This window comes from Oncorhynchus clarkii, chromosome 9 (assembly GCF_045791955.1).
Source record: "Oncorhynchus clarkii lewisi isolate Uvic-CL-2024 chromosome 9, UVic_Ocla_1.0, whole genome shotgun sequence".
Taxonomy (NCBI): Eukaryota; Metazoa; Chordata; class Actinopteri; order Salmoniformes; family Salmonidae; genus Oncorhynchus; species Oncorhynchus clarkii.
This window is the reverse complement of record NC_092155.1, coordinates 13505109-13526128: the sequence shown is the minus strand read 5'-3', so window position 1 is coordinate 13526128 and position 21020 is coordinate 13505109. Positions and strand designations below refer to the sequence as shown.

Below are 21020 nucleotides of genomic sequence, written 5' to 3'. Positions count from 1 at the left end.
TTTGACAATATATATATATTTTTTGTAATTTATTTGTGCATTCTGTGAACGTATGCGTGTGTTCCTTGTGTTGCTGGTCATTTTTAAAGTATATTTGTGATGTGCTGAGAGGAGCACTATCAATATCCATGTGAAGGGACATTCTGGACAGTAAAAGTACTGTATCGTATAATATTGTATCATATTGTGTATCACATCGAATGGTATGGTATATCATCATACACAATATACACAATATTGTATATCACATTATATTGTGTCATATTCAATCACACAGTACATTCTTAACCACAGACTAACAATCCCAGATGGTCTCGTACCTCATAGTAGTCACCTCCCTCCAGACAGCCACATGTTTCTATGGGGACACAGCGTCTGCCTTTGAACACAAAGCCTGGCTTACAGAAACACGCACTGATACAGGAGCCAGTGCAGTTGGTGGAGGGTTCCTTACAGCTGGGGATGCAGGCAGGGCCACACTCTATATACTCAGCATTGGGAGGGCACGTCACTATTGGGGGAGAGAGGGAGAGGAGGATGGGGGGAGGCAAAGAAGAGAGGGTAAGGGGGTGAGGCGGAAGGGAGACAAGGGGTTAATATCAGGAATTATTGGGTTACCAAGTAATTGATTTGTGCAAATACAGAAAGCGGTTTCTGATTCTGATCGTAAGAATGAGAACAGTCTGTTAATATCACCTGGTGGTTTTGTGGTAGTAGGTTTGGGAGTAGTTGGTTTAGGTGTAGTTGGTATGGGAGTAGTTGGTTTGACTGTAGTTGGGGCTGAGGGACAGAGGGAGACAGCATGAGACATAAGAGAGAAAGACATTATAGCCAAGTCTCAGATCTGTTTGTGCTGTCTGGTCAACTCATATGGTCACAGCCTGGTCACCTACCCTACCATCCAAGACGTCAGACGTCAAAACACCATTCTGAGTGTGTGTGGGTGTTTGTACGGACTGTTTATGTCAGGGGACTTACTTGTAGGGTAGCAGTCCAGCTCTCCTCCCTGGACCTTACACTCGTGCATTGGAGGGCAATCAGAGGGATTGCAGGTGACGAAGGGAGCGTTACAATAACATTTCAGCTTACAGTCCTCCAGGTACCACTCCTCACCAGGCTGGAGGGAGGGAGGGAAGGAGGAGAGATGGAGGGAAAGACAATAGTTCATCAGTGGTTGGTTGCAGGTTGGTTACATACACGTCACACACACAAAGTCCATCACCCGACACACAACACACTCACCTCGTAGTACTGTCCGTTGGTGCCTTTGCAGCCACAGGAGTTCTCTTTGACACACTTCCCGGCGCTGAGGACGTAACCAGGGTCACACACACAGCCCTCTGAACAGGGAGCATCACACCCTGTGGAGGGTCTGGAGGCACAGGTGGGCTGGCAAGGGGCGGCACAGGGCACGTACTGACTGTTGGGGGGGCATGTCAGAGCTGGAGAGAAGGAGGGAAGAGGAGACATTAGGAGATAGGTCTACTTTAAAACATGACTGTCTCTTAATAATGACGTTGTTGGTTATACGGAACAGTACTGTTAGAGTGTATTGTTTGGTCTTTGATGTGCTAATAACAGCAGGGTCTTTGGTGAGTGAATGAATAATTATTATTATATTAATCACTGCAATTTCCATCTTCATCGTCAATATCCGTCTCTTCCTTGTTATTATTATGTATAACATGTATCTGTAGCAGGGTTGGGGTCCATTCCATTTCAATTCAGGAAGTACTTTAAAATACCAATTCCAATTCTCTTTAATGCTTTTCAGTGAGGGAAAACTTGGTTTACTTTCTGAAATGACTGGAATGAAATGGAATTGACCCCAACACTGATCTGTACTCACGGCAGAAGGTGCTGTTCCTCCAGGTTCCGATGGTGACTCCTCGGTCCTGACAGTCGTTGACGTACGACTCGATGGACTCACACAGGATGGGTTGAGCACCATCCAGCTCGCACAGGTCAAACAGACAGTCCTTGAAGAAACTCTGAAATAGACACACATAAACATATGCGTGTCTTCGACTTGCACACAAAGCTTGGAGGTTTGGTTACTTCAGTGACAAAGTTGTTTGAATTGAATTAAGCGTATTTCAAAATCTCTGCACTAAAAATGTCTATATATTTTCAAAATGTTTTCTTGGTTGTGAGATTTCACACATTAAACAAACTTTTGTTGAATCTTAAAGACAAAATATGATATGACCCTATATACCGTACATTACAGTAATATCTCACATTAGGTAAGACACTATATACCACACATTACGGTAGTTACTCACATTGGGGTTGACCTTGGGGTGACAGACAGCGAACGGTCCGTTCTTGTCCAGTAGCATGCCGCAGTAGCCAGAGCTCTCATACCTGTCCAGTTCATCATCAGTACAGCCTGGGATGGTGGTGTTGGGCTTCTTGTTACAACTGGAGTCAGAGAAGGGTGAATAAGTCTTGTTTGTGTGTTGGTGTGTGTGTGTGAGTGCCTTTGTGTGTGTGCCTGTGTATCTGTTATGTGTGTAATGTGTGTGTGTGTGTGTGTGTGTGTGTGTGTGTGTGTGTGTGTGTGTGTGTGTGTGTGTGTGTGTGTGTGTGTGTGTGTGTGTGTGTGTGTGTGTGTGTGTGTGTAACTGGTGGCATGACTCACTTGGGATCTGTGACCCAGCTGTGTCCAAAGTCATTGGGGTTGGTGGTCAGAGAACCGTCGGGTTTCCTGAAGTCATCGTTGGAGTTTCCGTTGTAGTCTCCACACAGTCCACACAGCTTGTCCTTATAGCTAAATACAGAGGATCAAATAGACCGATGAGTCAAGCATTTTTTCTACTACAATATTAATTAATGACAACATTATAAAATAAAAGTATCACAATGTGAGAACTATCTACTTGGTTTTTATTTTACGTTGTGTTTATATGGTTATTTTAATGGTATATCATGTCGGGGTCACCAAAACTGTAGGAGAGAAACCAAGCTGCATAGACCCCATTTTTGGTCTCTCTCTCTGTATGTGTGTGTGTGTTGTCTTCAGTGTGTGTATGAAGCAGTTTTGACTCACTCCTTGATGACCTTGATGTCCATATAGTGGTTTCCGTCATATCGTACGGTCACACCAAAGTCCATGGCTACAGTGTAGTGTTTACCAGACTTCAAAACAGACACGCCTGTAGCTGGGGTCAGTGGGATGTTCACATTGATACCATCCAACTAGGAGGAGAAGAGGACACAGACGTGTTAGTGAGGGGCACTTCATTTTTTATGTTTTTTAGCTTCCTCTTTATAAGCTGTTCTGTGTTTTGTATGAATTTTATGCATTTAATGCTGCTCAGGAATTTCCCTTCGGTGGCAAAAAATATTTATTGAATACAATGACAAACTGTTCTTGACAGTGTATGTTACTTTATATTGAATGAGTACATGCAGGGTTCTGCATTTTATCACTATTTCTTTCTATTGTTACGTGATTAAACATTTTCAAACGTCTTCCTCATCTCTTTTTCTCTCTACCCCAACCCTATCCCTCCATCAATCCCTCTCTCTCTCACCTGCACGGTGCCTCCCTTCAAGATGGAGATCTTCACCCCACGCACGTACACATGCACAGCCTTCAGGTAGGAGATGGTTGGTTTGTTGAAGCGGTTCTCGTTGTCAGCATGCACCTCGTAGTGAGGCACTGACGTGTGGTTACAGGGCTCTGACATCAGGTAGCTGCAGTTCCCCATGAAGTTGTACTTCTTCTTGTCGAAGGTGGTGTAGTGAGGGTCACCAGACGCGATACAGGTAGAGGTGTCTGGGGGGAATAGTGATTATAAAGTTGGGAGTGAGATTAGTAATTGGCTGGTGGAAATACTGACTCATTGTTCACATAGTTGGGTTATTATTTTTACCAAATGATGCCTGACAAAATGTAAATAGTGTTTTCCAAGCTGAACATAATACATGTATACTGTATATAAGGCTGTCTGTTTGCATAGCTAGGAATCAAACTCTAGGAACGATCCACTTTACTGTAGGTTGGATGTTCCTGTGGGTTTCACGATGGAACTCATTACCAATATAATTGATTTGATAAGACTTTCATCTTTATATAAGTGATGATAACTGAGCTAACTTATGATAACTGAGCTAATACAAGTTATGATAACTGCTAATACAAGATCTCATAACTTAGCTAATACAAGTTATGATAACTGAGCTAATACAAGTTATGATAACTGAGCTAATACAATTCTTAACTGAGCTAATACAAGTTGAGCTAATACAAGTTATGATAACTGAGCTAAAACAAGTTATGACAACTGAGCTAATACAAGTTATGACAACTGAAATACAAGTTATGATAACTTAGCTAATACAAGTTATGATAACTGAACTAATACAAGTTATGATAACTGAGCTAATACAAGTTATGATAACTGAACTGAGCTAATACAAGTTATGATAACTGAGTTATGATAACTGAGCTAATACAAGTTATGATAACTGAGCTAATACAAGTTATGATATAAGTTATGATAACTGAGCTAATACAAGTTATGATAACTGAGCTAATTGAAGTTATGATAACTGAGCTAATACAAGTTATGATAACTGAGCTAATTGAAGTTATGATAACTTGGGAGGCAGGTAGCCTAGTGGTTAGATCGTTGGGCCAGTAACCGAAAGGTTGCTCAATTGAATCCCCGAGCTGACAAGGTAAAAGTCTGTCGTTCTGTCCGTGAACAAGGCAGTTAACCCACCGTCATTGCAAATAAGAAATTGTTCTTAAAAACCTCTTAAGTGTTGGACCCTTTTTTTCAATTTTCGCCTAAAATGACATACCCACTTCTAACTGCCTGTAGCTCAGGCACTGATACAAGGATATGCATATTCTTGGTACCATTTGAAAGGAAACACGTTGAAGTTTGTGGAAATGTGAAAGGAATGTAGAAGGATATAACACATTAGATCAGGTAAAAGATAATACAAAGAAAAACCCACCGTTTTTTTGTATTTTTTTGTACCATCATGTTTGAAATGCAAGAGAAAGGCCATAATGTATTATTCCAGCCCAGCTTCATTTTAGATTTTGGCCACTAGGTGGCAGCAGTGTATGTGCAAAGTTCCAGACTGATCCAATGAATCATTGCATTTCTGTTCAAAATGTTGTATCAAGACTGCCCAAATGTGCCTAATTTGTTGATGAAAAACTTTTCATGTTCAAAACTGTGCACTCTACTCAAACAATAGCATGGTATTCTTTCACTGTAATAGCTACTGTAAATTGGACAGTGCAGTTAGATTAACAAGAATTTAAGCTTTCTGCCAATGTCAGATATGTCTATGTCCTGGGAAATGTTCTTGTTACTTACAACCTCATGCTAATCGCATTAGCCTACGTTAGCTCAACCCACCAATCCTGAAGAAGTTTTAACTGACTTGCCTAGTTAAATAAAGGTCAAATAAAAACTCAGCTAATTCAAGTTGTGATAACTGAGCTAATACAAGTTATGATAACTTTGCCTAACAATGTATTATAACTCAGCTAACAGTACCTTTAGGATAGCAGGCTCCGTTGCGACACTCCTCCGTGGGAGAGCAGGAGTTGTCCACACAGTCCAAGATGTAGTTTCCAGCACAACGACACAGCTTGGAGCAGCCGTCACCAAAGATGATCTCTCCAGGCTAAAAGGACAGAGACAGGTAGAGAGGAATTATTAACATGTTGTTTTGACAATATATATATATTTTTTGTAATTTATTTGTGCATTCTGTGAACGTATGCGTGTGTTCCTTGTGTTGCTGGTCATTTTTAAAGTATATTTGTGATGTGCTGAGAGGAGCACTATCAATATCCATGTGAAGGGACATTCTGGACAGTAAAAGTACTGTATCGTATAATATTGTATCATATTGTGTATCACATCGAATGGTATGGTATATCATCATACACAATATACACAATATTGTATATCACATTATATTGTGTCATATTCAATCACACAGTACATTCTTAACCACAGACTAACAATCCCAGATGGTCTCGTACCTCATAGTAGTCACCTCCCTCCAGACAGCCACATGTTTCTATGGGGACACAGCGTCTGCCTTTGAACACAAAGCCTGGCTTACAGAAACACGCACTGATACAGGAGCCAGTGCAGTTGGTGGAGGGTTCCTTACAGCTGGGGATGCAGGCAGGGCCACACTCTATATACTCAGCATTGGGAGGGCACGTCACTATTGGGGGAGAGAGGGAGAGGAGGATGGGGGGAGGCAAAGAAGAGAGGGTAATGGGGTGAGGCGGAAGGGAGACAAGGGGTTAATATCAGGAATTATTGGGTTACCAAGTAATTGATTTGTGCAAATACAGAAAGCGGTTTCTGATTCTGATCGTAAGAATGAGAACAGTCTGTTAATATCACCTGGTGGTTTTGTGGTAGTAGGTTTGGGAGTAGTTGGTTTAGGTGTAGTTGGTATGGGAGTAGTTGGTTTGACTGTAGTTGGGGCTGAGGGACAGAGGGAGACAGCATGAGACATAAGAGAGAAAGACATTATAGCCAAGTCTCAGATCTGTTTGTGCTGTCTGGTCAACTCATATGGTCACAGCCTGGTCACCTACCCTACCATCCAAGACGGCAGACGTCAAAACACCATTCTGAGTGTGTGTGGGTGTTTGTACGGACTGTTTATGTCAGGGGACTTACTTGTAGGGTAGCAGTCCAGCTCTCCTCCCTGGACCTTACACTCGTGCATTGGAGGGCAATCAGAGGGATTGCAGGTGACGAAGGGAGCGTTACAATAACATTTCAGCTTACAGTCCTCCAGGTACCACTCCTCACCAGGCTGGAGGGAGGGAGGGAAGGAGGAGAGATGGAGGGAGAGACAATAGTTCATCAGTGGTTGGTTGCAGGTTGGTTACATACACGTCACACACACAAAGTCCATCACCCGACACACAACACACTCACCTCGTAGTACTGTCCGTTGGTGCCTTTGCAGCCACAGGAGTTCTCTTTGACACACTTCCCGGCGCTGAGGACGTAACCAGGGTCACACACACAGCCCTCTGAACAGGGAGCATCACACCCTGTGGAGGGTCTGGAGGCACAGGTGGGCTGGCAAGGGGCGGCACAGGGCACATACTGACTGTTGGGGGGGCATGTCAGAGCTGGAGAGAAGGAGGGAAGAGGAGACATTAGGAGATAGGTCTACTTTAAAACATGACTGTCTCTTAATAATGACGTTGTTGGTTATACGGAACAGTACTGTTAGAGTGTATTGTTTGGTCTTTGATGTGCTAATAACAGCAGGGTCTTTGGTGAGTGAATGAATAATTATTATTATATTAATCACTGCAATTTCCATCTTCATCGTCAATATCCGTCTCTTCCTTGTTATTATTATGTATAACATGTATCTGTAGCAGGGTTGGGGTCCATTCCATTTCAATTCAGGAAGTACTTTAAAATACCAATTCCAATTCTCTTTAATGCTTTTCAGTGAGGGAAAACTTGGTTTACTTTCTGAAATGACTGGAATGAAATGGAATTGACCCCAACACTGATCTGTACTCACGGCAGAAGGTGCTGTTCCTCCAGGTTCCGATGGTGACTCCTCGGTCCTGACAGTCGTTGACGTACGACTCGATGGACTCACACAGGATGGGTTGAGCACCATCCAGCTCGCACAGGTCAAACAGACAGTCCTTGAAGAAACTCTGAAATAGACACACATAAACATATGCGTGTCTTCGACTTGCACACAAAGCTTGGAGGTTTGGTTACTAAGTGACAAAGTTGTTTGAATTGAATTAAGCATATTTAAAAATCTCTGCACTAAAAATGTCTATATATTTAAAAATGTTTTTCTTGGGTGTGAGATTTCACACATTCAACAAACTTTTGTTGAATCTTAAAGACAAAATATGATATGACCCTATATACCGTACATTACAGTAATATCTCACATTAGGTAAGACACTATATACCACACATTACGGTAGTTACTCACATTGGGGTTGACCTTGGGGTGACAGACAGCGAACGGTCCGTTCTTGTCCAGTAGCATGCCGCAGTAGCCAGAGCCCTCATACCTGTCCAGTTCATCATCAGTACAGCCTGGGATGGTGGTGTTGGGCTTCTTGTTACAACTAGAGTCAGAGACAGGGTGAATCAGTCATGTGTGTGTGTTGGTGTGTGTGAGTGAGTGCCTTTGTGTGTGTGCCAGTGTATGTCTGCCTGTGTGTGTGTGTGTGTGTGTGTGTGTGTGTGTGTGTGTGTGTGTGTGTGTGTGTGTGTGTGTGTGTGTGTGTGTGTGTGTGTGTGTGTGTGTGTGTGTGTAATGTGTGTGTGTGTGTGTAACTGGTGGCATGACTCACTTGGGATCTGTGACCCAGCTGTGTCCAAAGTCATTGGGGTTGGTGGTCAGAGAACCGTCGGGTTTCCTGAAGTCATTGTTGGAGTTTCCGTTGTAGTCTCCACACAGTCCACACAGCTTGTCCTTATAGCTAAATACAGAGAAGCAAATAGACCGATGAGTCAAGCATTTTTCCAGAATATTAATGACAACATTATAAAATAAAAGTATCACAATGTGAGAACTTTCTTTTAAAAAATCACAATAATTATGTTGTGTTTATATGGTTATTTTAATGGTATATCATGTCGGGGTCACCAAAACTGTTGGAGAGAAACCAAGCTACATAGACCCCATTTTTTGTCTCTATCTCTCTCTCTCCCTCTCTCTCTCTCTCTTTCTCTGTATGTGTGTGTGTGTTGTCTTCAGTGTGTGTATGAAGCCGTTTTGACTCACTCCTTGATGACCTTGATGTCCATATAGTGGTTTCCATCATATCGTACGGTCACACCAAAGTCCATGGCTACAGTGTAGTGTTTACCAGACTTCAAAACAGACACGCCTGTAGCTGGGGTCAGTGGGATGTTCACATTGATACCATCCAACTAGGAGGAGAAGAGGACACAGACGTGTTAGTGAGGGGCACTTCATTTTTTATGTTTTTTAGCTTCCTCTTTATAAGCTGTTCTGTGTTTTGTATGAATTTTATGCATTTAATGCTGCTCAGGAATTTCCCTTCGGTGGCAAAAAATATTTATTGAATACAATGACAAACTGTTCTTGACAGTGTATGTTACTTTATATTGAATGAGTACATGCAGGGTTCTGCATTTTATCACTATTTCTTTCTATTGTTACGTGATTAAACATTTTCAAACGTCTTCCTCATCTCTTTTTCTCTCTACCCCAACCCTATCCCTCCATCAATCCCTCTCTCTCTCACCTGCACGGTGCCTCCCTTCAAGATGGAGATCTTCACCCCACGCACGTACACATGCACAGCCTTCAGGTAGGAGATGGTTGGTTTGTTGAAGCGGTTCTCGTTGTCAGCATGCACCTCGTAGTGAGGCACTGACGTGTGGTTACAGGGCTCTGACATCAGGTAGCTGCAGTTCCCCATGAAGTTGTACTTCTTCTTGTCGAAGGTGGTGTAGTGAGGGTCACCAGACGCGATACAGGTAGAGGTGTCTGGGGGGAATAGTGATTATAAAGTTGGGAGTGAGATTAGTAATTGGCTGGTGGAAATACTGACTCATTGTTCACATAGTTGGGTTATTATTTTCACCAAATGATGCCTGACAAAATGTAAATAGTGTTTTCCAAGGTGAACATAATACATGTATACTGTATATAAGGCTGTCTGTTTGCATAGCTAGGAATCAAACTCTAGGAACGATCCACTTTACTGTAGGTTGGATGTTCCTGTGGGTTTCACGATGGAACTCATTACCAATATAATTGATTTGATAAGACTTTCATCTTTATATAAGTAATGATAACTGAGCTAATACAAGTTATGATAACTGAGCTAATACAAGTTATGATAACTGAGCTAATACAAGTTATGATAACTGAGCTAATACATTTTATGATAACTGAGCTAATACAAGATCTCATAACTTAGCTAATACAAGTTATGATAACTTAGCTAATACAAGTTATGATAACTGAACTAATACAAGTTATGATAACTGAGCTAATACAAGTTATGACAACTGAGCTAATACAAGTTATGATAACTGAGCTAATACAAGTTATGATAACTGAGCTCTTTATATAAGTGATGATAACTGAGCTAATACAAGTTATGATAACTGAGCTAATTGAAGTTATGATAACTGAGCTAATACAAGTTATGATAACTGAGCTAATTGAAGTTATGATAACTTGGGAGGCAGGTAGCCTAGTGGTTAGATCGTTGGGCCAGTAACCGAAAGGTTGCTCAATTGAATCCCCGAGCTGACAAGGTAAAAGTCTGTCGTTCTGTCCGTGAACAAGGCAGTTAACCCACCGTCATTGCAAATAAGAAATTGTTCTTAAAAACCTCTTAAGTGTTGGACCCTTTTTTTCAATTTTCGCCTAAAATGACATACCCACTTCTAACTGCCTGTAGCTCAGGCACTGATACAAGGATATGCATATTCTTGGTACCATTTGAAAGGAAACACGTTGAAGTTTGTGGAAATGTGAAAGGAATGTAGAAGGATATAACACATTAGATCAGGTAAAAGATAATACAAAGAAAAACCCACCGTTTTTTTGTATTTTTTTGTACCATCATGTTTGAAATGCAAGAGAAAGGCCATAATGTATTATTCCAGCCCAGCTTCATTTTAGATTTTGGCCACTAGGTGGCAGCAGTGTATGTGCAAAGTTCCAGACTGATCCAATGAATCATTGCATTTCTGTTCAAAATGTTGTATCAAGACTGCCCAAATGTGCCTAATTTGTTGATGAAAAACTTTTCATGTTCAAAACTGTGCACTCTACTCAAACAATAGCATGGTATTCTTTCACTGTAATAGCTACTGTAAATTGGACAGTGCAGTTAGATTAACAAGAATTTAAGCTTTCTGCCAATGTCAGATATGTCTATGTCCTGGGAAATGTTCTTGTTACTTACAACCTCATGCTAATCGCATTAGCCTACGTTAGCTCAACCCACCAATCCTGAAGAAGTTTTAACTGACTTGCCTAGTTAAATAAAGGTCAAATAAAAACTCAGCTAATTCAAGTTGTGATAACTGAGCTAATACAAGTTATGATAACTTTGCCTAACAATGTATTATAACTCAGCTAACAGTACCTTTAGGATAGCAGGCTCCGTTGCGACACTCCTCCGTGGGAGAGCAGGAGTTGTCCACACAGTCCAAGATGTAGTTTCCAGCACAACGACACAGCTTGGAGCAGCCGTCACCAAAGATGATCTCTCCAGGCTAAAAGGACAGAGACAGGTAGAGAGGAATTATTAACATGTTGTTTTGACAATATATATATATTTTTTGTAATTTATTTGTGCATTCTGTGAACGTATGCGTGTGTTCCTTGTGTTGCTGGTCATTTTTAAAGTATATTTGTGATGTGCTGAGAGGAGCACTATCAATATCCATGTGAAGGGACATTCTGGACAGTAAAAGTACTGTATCGTATAATATTGTATCATATTGTGTATCACATCGAATGGTATGGTATATCATCATACACAATATACACAATATTGTATATCACATTATATTGTGTCATATTCAATCACACAGTACATTCTTAACCACAGACTAACAATCCCAGATGGTCTCGTACCTCATAGTAGTCACCTCCCTCCAGACAGCCACATGTTTCTATGGGGACACAGCGTCTGCCTTTGAACACAAAGCCTGGCTTACAGAAACACGCACTGATACAGGAGCCAGTGCAGTTGGTGGAGGGTTCCTTACAGCTGGGGATGCAGGCAGGGCCACACTCTATATACTCAGCATTGGGAGGGCACGTCACTATTGGGGGAGAGAGGGAGAGGAGGATGGGGGGAGGCAAAGAAGAGAGGGTAAGGGGGTGAGGCGGAAGGGAGACAAGGGGTTAATATCAGGAATTATTGGGTTACCAAGTAATTGATTTGTGCAAATACAGAAAGCGGTTTCTGATTCTGATCGTAAGAATGAGAACAGTCTGTTAATATCACCTGGTGGTTTTGTGGTAGTAGGTTTGGGAGTAGTTGGTTTAGGTGTAGTTGGTATGGGAGTAGTTGGTTTGACTGTAGTTGGGGCTGAGGGACAGAGGGAGACAGCATGAGACATAAGAGAGAAAGACATTATAGCCAAGTCTCAGATCTGTTTGTGCTGTCTGGTCAACTCATATGGTCACAGCCTGGTCACCTACCCTACCATCCAAGACGTCAGACGTCAAAACACCATTCTGAGTGTGTGTGGGTGTTTGTACGGACTGTTTATGTCAGGGGACTTACTTGTAGGGTAGCAGTCCAGCTCTCCTCCCTGGACCTTACACTCGTGCATTGGAGGGCAATCAGAGGGATTGCAGGTGACGAAGGGAGCGTTACAATAACATTTCAGCTTACAGTCCTCCAGGTACCACTCCTCACCAGGCTGGAGGGAGAGACAATAGTTCATCAGTGGTTGGTTGCAGGTTGGTTACATACACGTCACACACACAAAGTCCATCACCCGACACACAACACACTCACCTCGTAGTACTGTCCGTTGGTGCCTTTGCAGCCACAGGAGTTCTCTTTGACACACTTCCCGGCGCTGAGGACGTAACCAGGGTCACACACACAGCCCTCTGAACAGGGAGCATCACACCCTGTGGAGGGTCTGGAGGCACAGGTGGGCTGGCAAGGGGCGGCACAGGGCACATACTGACTGTTGGGGGGGCATGTCAGAGCTGGAGAGAAGGAGGGAAGAGGAGACATTAGGAGATAGGTCTACTTTAAAACATGACTGTCTCTTAATAATGACGTTGTTGGTATACGGAACAGTACTGTTAGAGTGTATTGTTTGGTCTTTGATGTGCTAATAACAGCAGGGTCTTTGGTGAGTGAATGAATAATTATTATTATATTAATCACTGCAATTTCCATCTTCATCATCAATATCCGTCTCTTCCTTGTTATTATTATGTATAACATGTATCTGTAGCAGGGTTGGGGTCCATTCCATTTCAATTCCAGTCAATTCAGGAAGTACTTTAAAATACCAATTCCAATTCTCTTTAATGCTTTTCAGTGAGGGAAAACTTGGAATGAGAATTTGGTTTACTTTCTGAAATGACTGGAATGAAATGGAATTGACCCCAACACTGATCTGTACTCACGGCAGAAGGTGCTGTTCCTCCAGGTTCCGATGGTGACTCCTCGGTCCTGACAGTCGTTGACGTACGACTCGATGGACTCACACAGGATGGGTTGAGCACCATCCAGCTCGCACAGGTCAAACAGACAGTCCTTGAAGAAACTCTGAAATAGACACACATAAACATATGCGTGTCTTCGACTTGCACACAAAGCTTGGAGGTTTGGTTACTTCAGTGACAAAGTTGTTTGAATTGAATTAAGCATATTTCAAAATCTCTGCACTAAAAATGTCTATATATTTTCAAAATGTTTTTCTTGGGTGTGAGATTTCACACATTAAACAAACTTTTGTTGAATCTTAAAGACAAAATATGATATGACCCTATATACCGTACATTACAGTAATATCTCACATTAGGTAAGACACTATATACCACACATTACGGTAGTTACTCACATTGGGGTTGACCTTGGGGTGACAGACAGCGAACGGTCCGTTCTTGTCCAGTAGCATGCCGCAGTAGCCAGAGCCCTCATACCTGTCCAGTTCATCATCAGTACAGCCTGGGATGGTGGTGTTGGGCTTCTTGTTACAACTGGAGTCAGAGACAGGGTGAATCAGTCTTGTTTGTGTGTTGGTGTGTGTGTGTGAGTGCCTTTGTGTGTGTGCCTGTGTATCTGTTATGTGTGTAATGTGTGTGTGTGTGTGTGTGTGTGTGTGTGTGTGTGTGTGTGTGTGTGTGTGTGTGTGTGTGTGTGTGTGTGTGTGTGTGTGTGTGTGTGTGTGTGTGTGTGTGTGTGTGTAACTGGTGGCATGACTCACTTGGGATCTGTGACCCAGCTGTGTCCAAAGTCATTGGGGTTGGTGGTCAGAGAACCGTCGGGTTTCCTGAAGTCATCGTTGGAGTTTCCGTTGTAGTCTCCACACAGTCCACACAGCTTGTCCTTATAGCTAAATACAGAGGATCAAATAGACCGATGAGTCAAGCATTTTTTCTACTACAATATTAATTAATGACAACATTATAAAATAAAAGTATCACAATGTGAGAACTATCTACTTGGTTTTTATTTTACGTTGTGTTTATATGGTTATTTTAATGGTATATCATGTCGGGGTCACCAAAACTGTAGGAGAGAAACCAAGCTGCATAGACCCCATTTTTGTCTCTCTCTCTCTGTATGTGTGTGTGTGTGTTGTCTTCAGTGTGTGTATGAAGCAGTTTTGACTCACTCCTTGATGACCTTGATGTCCATATAGTGGTTTCCGTCATATCGTACGGTCACACCAAAGTCCATGGCTACAGTGTAGTGTTTACCAGACTTCAAAACAGACACGCCTGTAGCTGGGGTCAGTGGGATGTTCACATTGATACCATCCAACTAGGAGGAGAAGAGGACACAGACGTGTTAGTGAGGGGCACTTCATTTTTTATGTTTTTTAGCTTCCTCTTTATAAGCTGTTCTGTGTTTTGTATGAATTTTATGCATTTAATGCTGCTCAGGAATTTCCCTTCGGTGGCAAAAAATATTTATTGAATACAATGACAAACTGTTCTTGACAGTGTATGTTACTTTATATTGAATGAGTACATGCAGGGTTCTGCATTTTATCACTATTTCTTTCTATTGTTACGTTATTAAACATTTTCAAACGTCTTCCTCATCTCTTTTTCTCTCTACCCCAACCCTATCCCTCCATCAATCCCTCTCTCTCTCACCTGCACGGTGCCTCCCTTCAAGATGGAGATCTTCACCCCACGCACGTACACATGCACAGCCTTCAGGTAGGAGATGGTTGGTTTGTTGAAGCGGTTCTCGTTGTCAGCATGCACCTCGTAGTGAGGCACTGACGTGTGGTTACAGGGCTCTGACATCAGGTAGCTGCAGTTCCCCATGAAGTTGTACTTCTTCTTGTCGAAGGTGGTGTAGTGAGGGTCACCAGACGCGATACAGGTAGAGGTGTCTGGGGGGAATAGTGATTATAAAGTTGGGAGTGAGATTAGTAATTGGCTGGTGGAAATACTGACTCATTGTTCACATAGTTGGGTTATTATTTTCACCAAATGATGCCTGACAAAATGTAAATAGTGTTTTCCAAGCTGAACATAATACATGTATACTGTATATAAGGCTGTCTGTTTGCATAGCTAGGAATCAAACTCTAGGAACGATCCACTTTACTGTAGGTTGGATGTTCCTGTGTGTTTCACGATGGAACTCATTACCAATATAATTGATTTGATAAGACTTTCATCTTTATATAAGTGATGATAACTGAGCTAATACAAGTTATGATAACTGAGCTAATACAAGTTATGATAACTGAGCTAATACAAGTTATGATAACTGAGCTAATACATTTTATGATAACTGAGCTAATACAAGATCTCATAACTTAGCTAATACAAGTTATGATAACTGAACTAATACAAGTTATGATAACTGAACTAATACAAGTTATGATAACTGAGCTAATACAAGTTATGACAACTGAGCTAATACAAGTTATGATAACTGAGCTAATACAAGTTATGATAACTGAGCTCTTTATATAAGTGATGATAACTGAGCTAATACAAGTTATGATAACTGAGCTAATTGAAGTTATGATAACTGAGCTAATACAAGTTATGATAACTGAGCTAATTGAAGTTATGATAACTTGGGAGGCAGGTAGCCTAGTGGTTAGATCGTTGGGCCAGTAACCGAAAGGTTGCTCAATTGAATCCCCGAGCTGACAAGGTAAAAGTCTGTCGTTCTGTCCGTGAACAAGGCAGTTAACCCGCCGTCATTGCAAATAAGAAATTGTTCTTAAAAACCTCTTAAGTGTTGGACCCTTTTTTAAAATTTTTGCCTAAAATGACATACCCACTTCTAACTGCCTGTAGCTCAGGCACTGATACAAGGATATGCATATTCTTGGTACCATTTGAAAGGAAACACTTTGAAGTTTGTGGAAATGTGAAAGGAATGTAGAAGGATATAACATATTAGATCAGGTAAAAGATAATACAAAGAAAAACCCACCGGTTTTTTGTATTTTTTTGTACCATCATGTTTGAAATGCAAGAGAAAGGCCATAATGTATTATTCCAGCCCAGCTTCATTTTAGATTTTGGCCACTAGGTGGCAGCAGTGTATGTGCAAAGTTCCAGACTGATCCAATGAATCATTGCATTTCTGTTCAAAATGTTGTATCAAGACTGCCCAAATGTGCCTAATTTGTTGATGAAAAACTTTTCATGTTCAAAACTGTGCACTCTACTCAAACAATAGCATGGTATTCTTTCACTGTAATAGCTACTGTAAATTGGACAGTGCAGTTAGATTAACAAGAATTTAAGCTTTCTGCCAATGTCAGATATGTCTATGTCCTGGGAAATGTTCTTGTTACTTACAACCTCATGCTAATCGCATTAGCCTACGTTAGCTCAACCCACCAATCCTGAAGAAGTTTTAACTGACTTGCCTAGTTAAATAAAGGTCAAATAAAAACTCAGCTAATTCAAGTTGTGATAACTGAGCTAATACAAGTTATGATAACTTTGCCTAACAATGTATTATAACTCAGCTAACAGTACCTTTAGGATAGCAGGCTCCGTTGCGACACTCCTCCGTGGGAGAGCAGGAGTTGTCCACACAGTCCAAGATGTAGTTTCCAGCACAACGACACAGCTTGGAGCAGCCGTCACCAAAGATGATCTCTCCTGGCTAAAAGGACAGAGACAGGTAGAGAGGAATTATTAACATGTTGTTTTGACAATATATATATATTTTTTGTAATTTATTTGTGCATTCTGTGAACGTATGCGTGTGTTCCTTGTGTTGCTGGTCATTTTTAAAGTATATTTGTGATGTGCTGAGAGGAGCACTATCAATATCCATGTGAAGGGACATTCTGGACAGTAAAAGTACTGTATCGTATAATATTGTATCATATTGTGTATCACATCGAATGGTATGGTATATCATCATACACAATATACACAATATTGTATATCACATTATATTGTGTCATATTCAATCACACAGTACATTCTTAACCACAGACTAACAATCCCAGATGGTCTCGTACCTCATAGTAGTCACCTCCCTCCAGACAGCCACATGTTTCTATGGGGACACAGCGTCTGCCTTTGAACACAAAGCCTGGCTTACAGAAACACGCACTGATACAGGAGCCAGTGCAGTTGGTGGAGGGTTCCTTACAGCTGGGGATGCAGGCAGGGCCACACTCTATATACTCAGCATTGGGAGGGCACGTCACTATTGGGGGAGAGAGGGAGAGGAGGATGGGGGGAGGCAAAGAAGAGAGGGTAAGGGGGTGAGGCGGAAGGGAGACAAGGGGTTAATATCAGGAATTATTGGGTTACCAAGTAATTGATTTGTGCAAATACAGAAAGCGGTTTCTGATTCTGATCGTAAGAATGAGAACAGTCTGTTAATATCACCTGGTGGTTTTGTGGTAGTAGGTTTGGGAGTAGTTGGTTTAGGTGTAGTTGGTATGGGAGTAGTTGGTTTGACTGTAGTTGGGGCTGAGGGACAGAGGGAGACAGCATGAGACATAAGAGAGAAAGACATTATAGCCAAGTCTCAGATCTGTTTGTGCTGTCTGGTCAACTCATATGGTCACAGCCTGGTCACCTACCCTACCATCCAAGACGTCAGACGTCAAAACACCATTCTGAGTGTGTGTGGGTGTTTGTACGGACTGTTTATGTCAGGGGACTTACTTGTAGGGTAGCAGTCCAGCTCTCCTCCCTGGACCTTACACTCGTGCATTGGAGGGCAATCAGAGGGATTGCAGGTGACGAAGGGAGCGTTACAATAACATTTCAGCTTACAGTCCTCCAGGTACCACTCCTCACCAGGCTGGAGGGAGGGAGGGAGGGAAGGAGGAGAGATGGAGGGAGAGACAATAGTTCATCAGTGGTTGGTTGCAGGTTGGTTACATACACGTCACACACACAAAGTCCATCACCCGACACACAACACACTCACCTCGTAGTACTGTCCGTTGGTGCCTTTGCAGCCACAGGAGTTCTCTTTGACACACTTCCCGGCGCTGAGGACGTAACCAGGGTCACACACACAGCCCTCTGAACAGGGAGCATCACACCCTGTGGAGGGTCTGGAGGCACAGGTGGGCTGGCAAGGGGCGGCACAGGGCACGTACTGACTGTTGGGGGGGCATGTCAGAGCTGGAGAGAAGGAGGGAAGAGGAGACATTAGGAGATAGGTCTACTTTAAAACATGACTGTCTCTTAATAATGACGTTGTTGGTATACGGAACAGTACTGTTAGAGTGTATTGTTTGGTCTTTGATGTGCTAATAACAGCAGGGTCTTTGGTGAGTGAATGAATAATTATTATTATATTAATCACTGCAATTTCCATCTTCATCGTCAATATCCGTCTCTTCCTTGTTATTATTATGTATAACATGTATCTGTAGCAGGGTTGGGGTCCATTCCATTTCAATTCAGGAAGTACTTTAAAATACCAATTCCAATTCTCTTTAATGCTTTTCAGTGAGGGAAAACTTGGTTTACTTTCTGAAATGACTGGAATGAAATGGAATTGACCCCAACACTGATCTGTACTCACGGCAGAAGGTGCTGTTCCTCCAGGTTCCGATGGTGACTCCTCGGTCCTGACAGTCGTTGACGTACGACTCGATGGACTCACACAGGATGGGTTGAGCACCATCCAGCTCGCACAGGTCAAACAGACAGTCCTTGAAGAAACTCTGAAATAGACACACATAAACATATGCGTGTCTTCGACTTGCACACAAAGCTTGGAGGTTTGGTTACTAAGTGACAAAGTTGTTTGAATTGAATTAAGCATATTTAAAAATCTCTGCACTAAAAATGTCTATATATTTAAAAATGTTTTTCTTGGGTGTGAGATTTCACACATTCAACAAACTTTTGTTGAATCTTAAAGACAAAATATGATATGACCCTATATACCGTACATTACAGTAATATCTCACATTAGGTAAGACACTATATACCACACATTACGGTAGTTACTCACATTGGGGTTGACCTTGGGGTGACAGACAGCGAACGGTCCGTTCTTGTCCAGTAGCATGCCGCAGTAGCCAGAGCCCTCATACCTGTCCAGTTCATCATCAGTACAGCCTGGGATGGTGGTGTTGGGCTTCTTGTTACAACTAGAGTCAGAGACAGGGTGAATCAGTCATGTGTGTGTGTTGGTGTGTGTGAGTGAGTGCCTTTGTGTGTGTGCCAGTGTATGTCTGCCTGTGTGTGTGTGTGTGTGTGTGTGTGTGTATGTGTGTGTGTGTGTGTGTGTGTGTGTGTGTGTGTGTGTGTGTGTGTGTGTGTAATGTGTGTGTGTGTGTGTGTGTAATGTGTGTGTGTGTGTGTAACTGGTGGCATGACTCACTTGGGATCTGTGACCCAGCTGTGTCCAAAGTCATTGGGGTTGGTGGTCAGAGAACCGTCGGGTTTCCTGAAGTCATTGTTGGAGTTTCCGTTGTAGTCTCCACACAGTCCACACAGCTTGTCCTTATAGCTAAATACAGAGGATCAAATAGACCGATGAGTCAAGCATTTTTCCAGAATATTAATGACAACATTATAAAATAAAAGTATCACAATGTGAGAACTTTCTTTTAAAAAATCACAATAATTATGTTGTGTTTATATGGTTATTTTAATGGTATATCATGTCGGGGTCACCAAAACTGTTGGAGAGAAACCAAGCTACATAGACCCCATTTTTTGTCTCTATCTCTCTCTCTCCCTCTCTCTCTCTCTCTTTCTCTGTATGTGTGTGTGTGTTGTCTTCAGTGTGTGTATGAAGCCGTTTTGACTCACTCCTTGATGACCTTGATGTCCATATAGTGGTTTCCATCATATCGTACGGTCACACCAAAGTCCATGGCTACAGTGTAGTGTTTACCAGACTTCAAAACAGACACGCCTGTAGCTGGGGTCAGTGGGATGTTCACATTGATACCATCCAACTAGGAGGAGAAGAGGACACAGACGTGTTAGTGAGAGGCACTTCATTTTTTATGTTTTTTAGCTTCCTCTTTATAAGCTGTTCTGTGTTTTGTATGAATTTTATGCATTTAATGCTGCTCAGGAATTTCCCTTCGGTGGCAAAAAATATTTATTGAATACAATGACAAACTGTTCTTGACAGTGTATGTTACTTTATATTGAATGAGTACATGCAGGGTTCTGCATTTTATCACTATTTCTTTCTATTGTTACGTGATTAAACATTTTCAAACGTCTTCCTCATCTCTTTTTCTCTCTACCCCAACCCTATCCCTCCATCAATCCCTCTCTCTCTCACCTGCACGGTGCCTCCCTTCAAGATGGAGATCTTCACCCCACGCACGTACACATGCACAGCCTTCAGGTAGGAGATGGTTGGTTTGTTGAAGCGGTTCTCGTTGTCAGCATGCACCTCGTAGTGAGGCACTGACGTGTGGTTACAGGGCTCTGACATCAGGTAGCTGCAGTTCCCCATGAAGTTGTACTTCTTCTTGTCGAAGGTGGTGTAGTGAGGGTCACCAGACGCGATACAGGTAGAGGTGTCTGGGGGGAATAGTGATTATAAAGTTGGGAGTGAGATTAGTAATTGGCTGGTGGAAATACTGACTCATTGTTCACATAGTTGGGTTATTATTTTCACCAAATGATGCCTGACAAAATGTAAATAGTGTTTTCCAAGGTGAACATAATACATGTATACTGTATATAAGGCTGTCTGTTTGCATAGCTAGGAATCAAACTCTAGGAACGATCCACTTTACTGTAGGTTGGATGTTCCTGTGGGTTTCACGATGGAACTCATTACCAATATAATTGATTTGATAAGACTTTCATCTTTATATAAG

At 42.0% G+C, this 21020-nt stretch overlaps 1 protein-coding gene across 1 annotated transcript in view; it reads right to left on the bottom strand.

Moving 5' to 3' along the window:
- Positions 1-21020, bottom strand: part of LOC139417041 (IgGFc-binding protein-like) — an 85238-nt gene that overhangs the window by 45282 nt on the left and 18936 nt on the right. The window contains exons 3-38 of the mRNA XM_071166276.1: positions 20474-20718; positions 19987-20135; positions 19553-19681; positions 19181-19319; positions 18746-18887; positions 18140-18339; positions 17872-18010; positions 17590-17673; positions 17214-17404; positions 16720-16849; positions 14857-15101; positions 14370-14518; positions 13959-14087; positions 13593-13731; positions 13156-13297; positions 12527-12726; positions 12290-12428; positions 9275-9519; positions 8788-8936; positions 8354-8482; positions 7987-8125; positions 7552-7693; positions 6945-7144; positions 6681-6819; positions 6399-6482; positions 6023-6213; positions 5529-5658; positions 3540-3784; positions 3053-3201; positions 2645-2773; positions 2286-2424; positions 1850-1991; positions 1243-1442; positions 979-1117; positions 697-780; positions 321-511 (exon numbers count right to left, since the gene is read on the bottom strand). Coding sequence (XP_071022377.1) covers positions 321-511; positions 697-780; positions 979-1117; positions 1243-1442; positions 1850-1991; positions 2286-2424; positions 2645-2773; positions 3053-3201; positions 3540-3784; positions 5529-5658; positions 6023-6213; positions 6399-6482; positions 6681-6819; positions 6945-7144; positions 7552-7693; positions 7987-8125; positions 8354-8482; positions 8788-8936; positions 9275-9519; positions 12290-12428; positions 12527-12726; positions 13156-13297; positions 13593-13731; positions 13959-14087; positions 14370-14518; positions 14857-15101; positions 16720-16849; positions 17214-17404; positions 17590-17673; positions 17872-18010; positions 18140-18339; positions 18746-18887; positions 19181-19319; positions 19553-19681; positions 19987-20135; positions 20474-20718 — 5657 coding nt within the window. The remainder of the gene's footprint in view (positions 1-320; positions 512-696; positions 781-978; positions 1118-1242; positions 1443-1849; positions 1992-2285; positions 2425-2644; positions 2774-3052; positions 3202-3539; positions 3785-5528; positions 5659-6022; positions 6214-6398; positions 6483-6680; positions 6820-6944; positions 7145-7551; positions 7694-7986; positions 8126-8353; positions 8483-8787; positions 8937-9274; positions 9520-12289; positions 12429-12526; positions 12727-13155; positions 13298-13592; positions 13732-13958; positions 14088-14369; positions 14519-14856; positions 15102-16719; positions 16850-17213; positions 17405-17589; positions 17674-17871; positions 18011-18139; positions 18340-18745; positions 18888-19180; positions 19320-19552; positions 19682-19986; positions 20136-20473; positions 20719-21020) is intronic.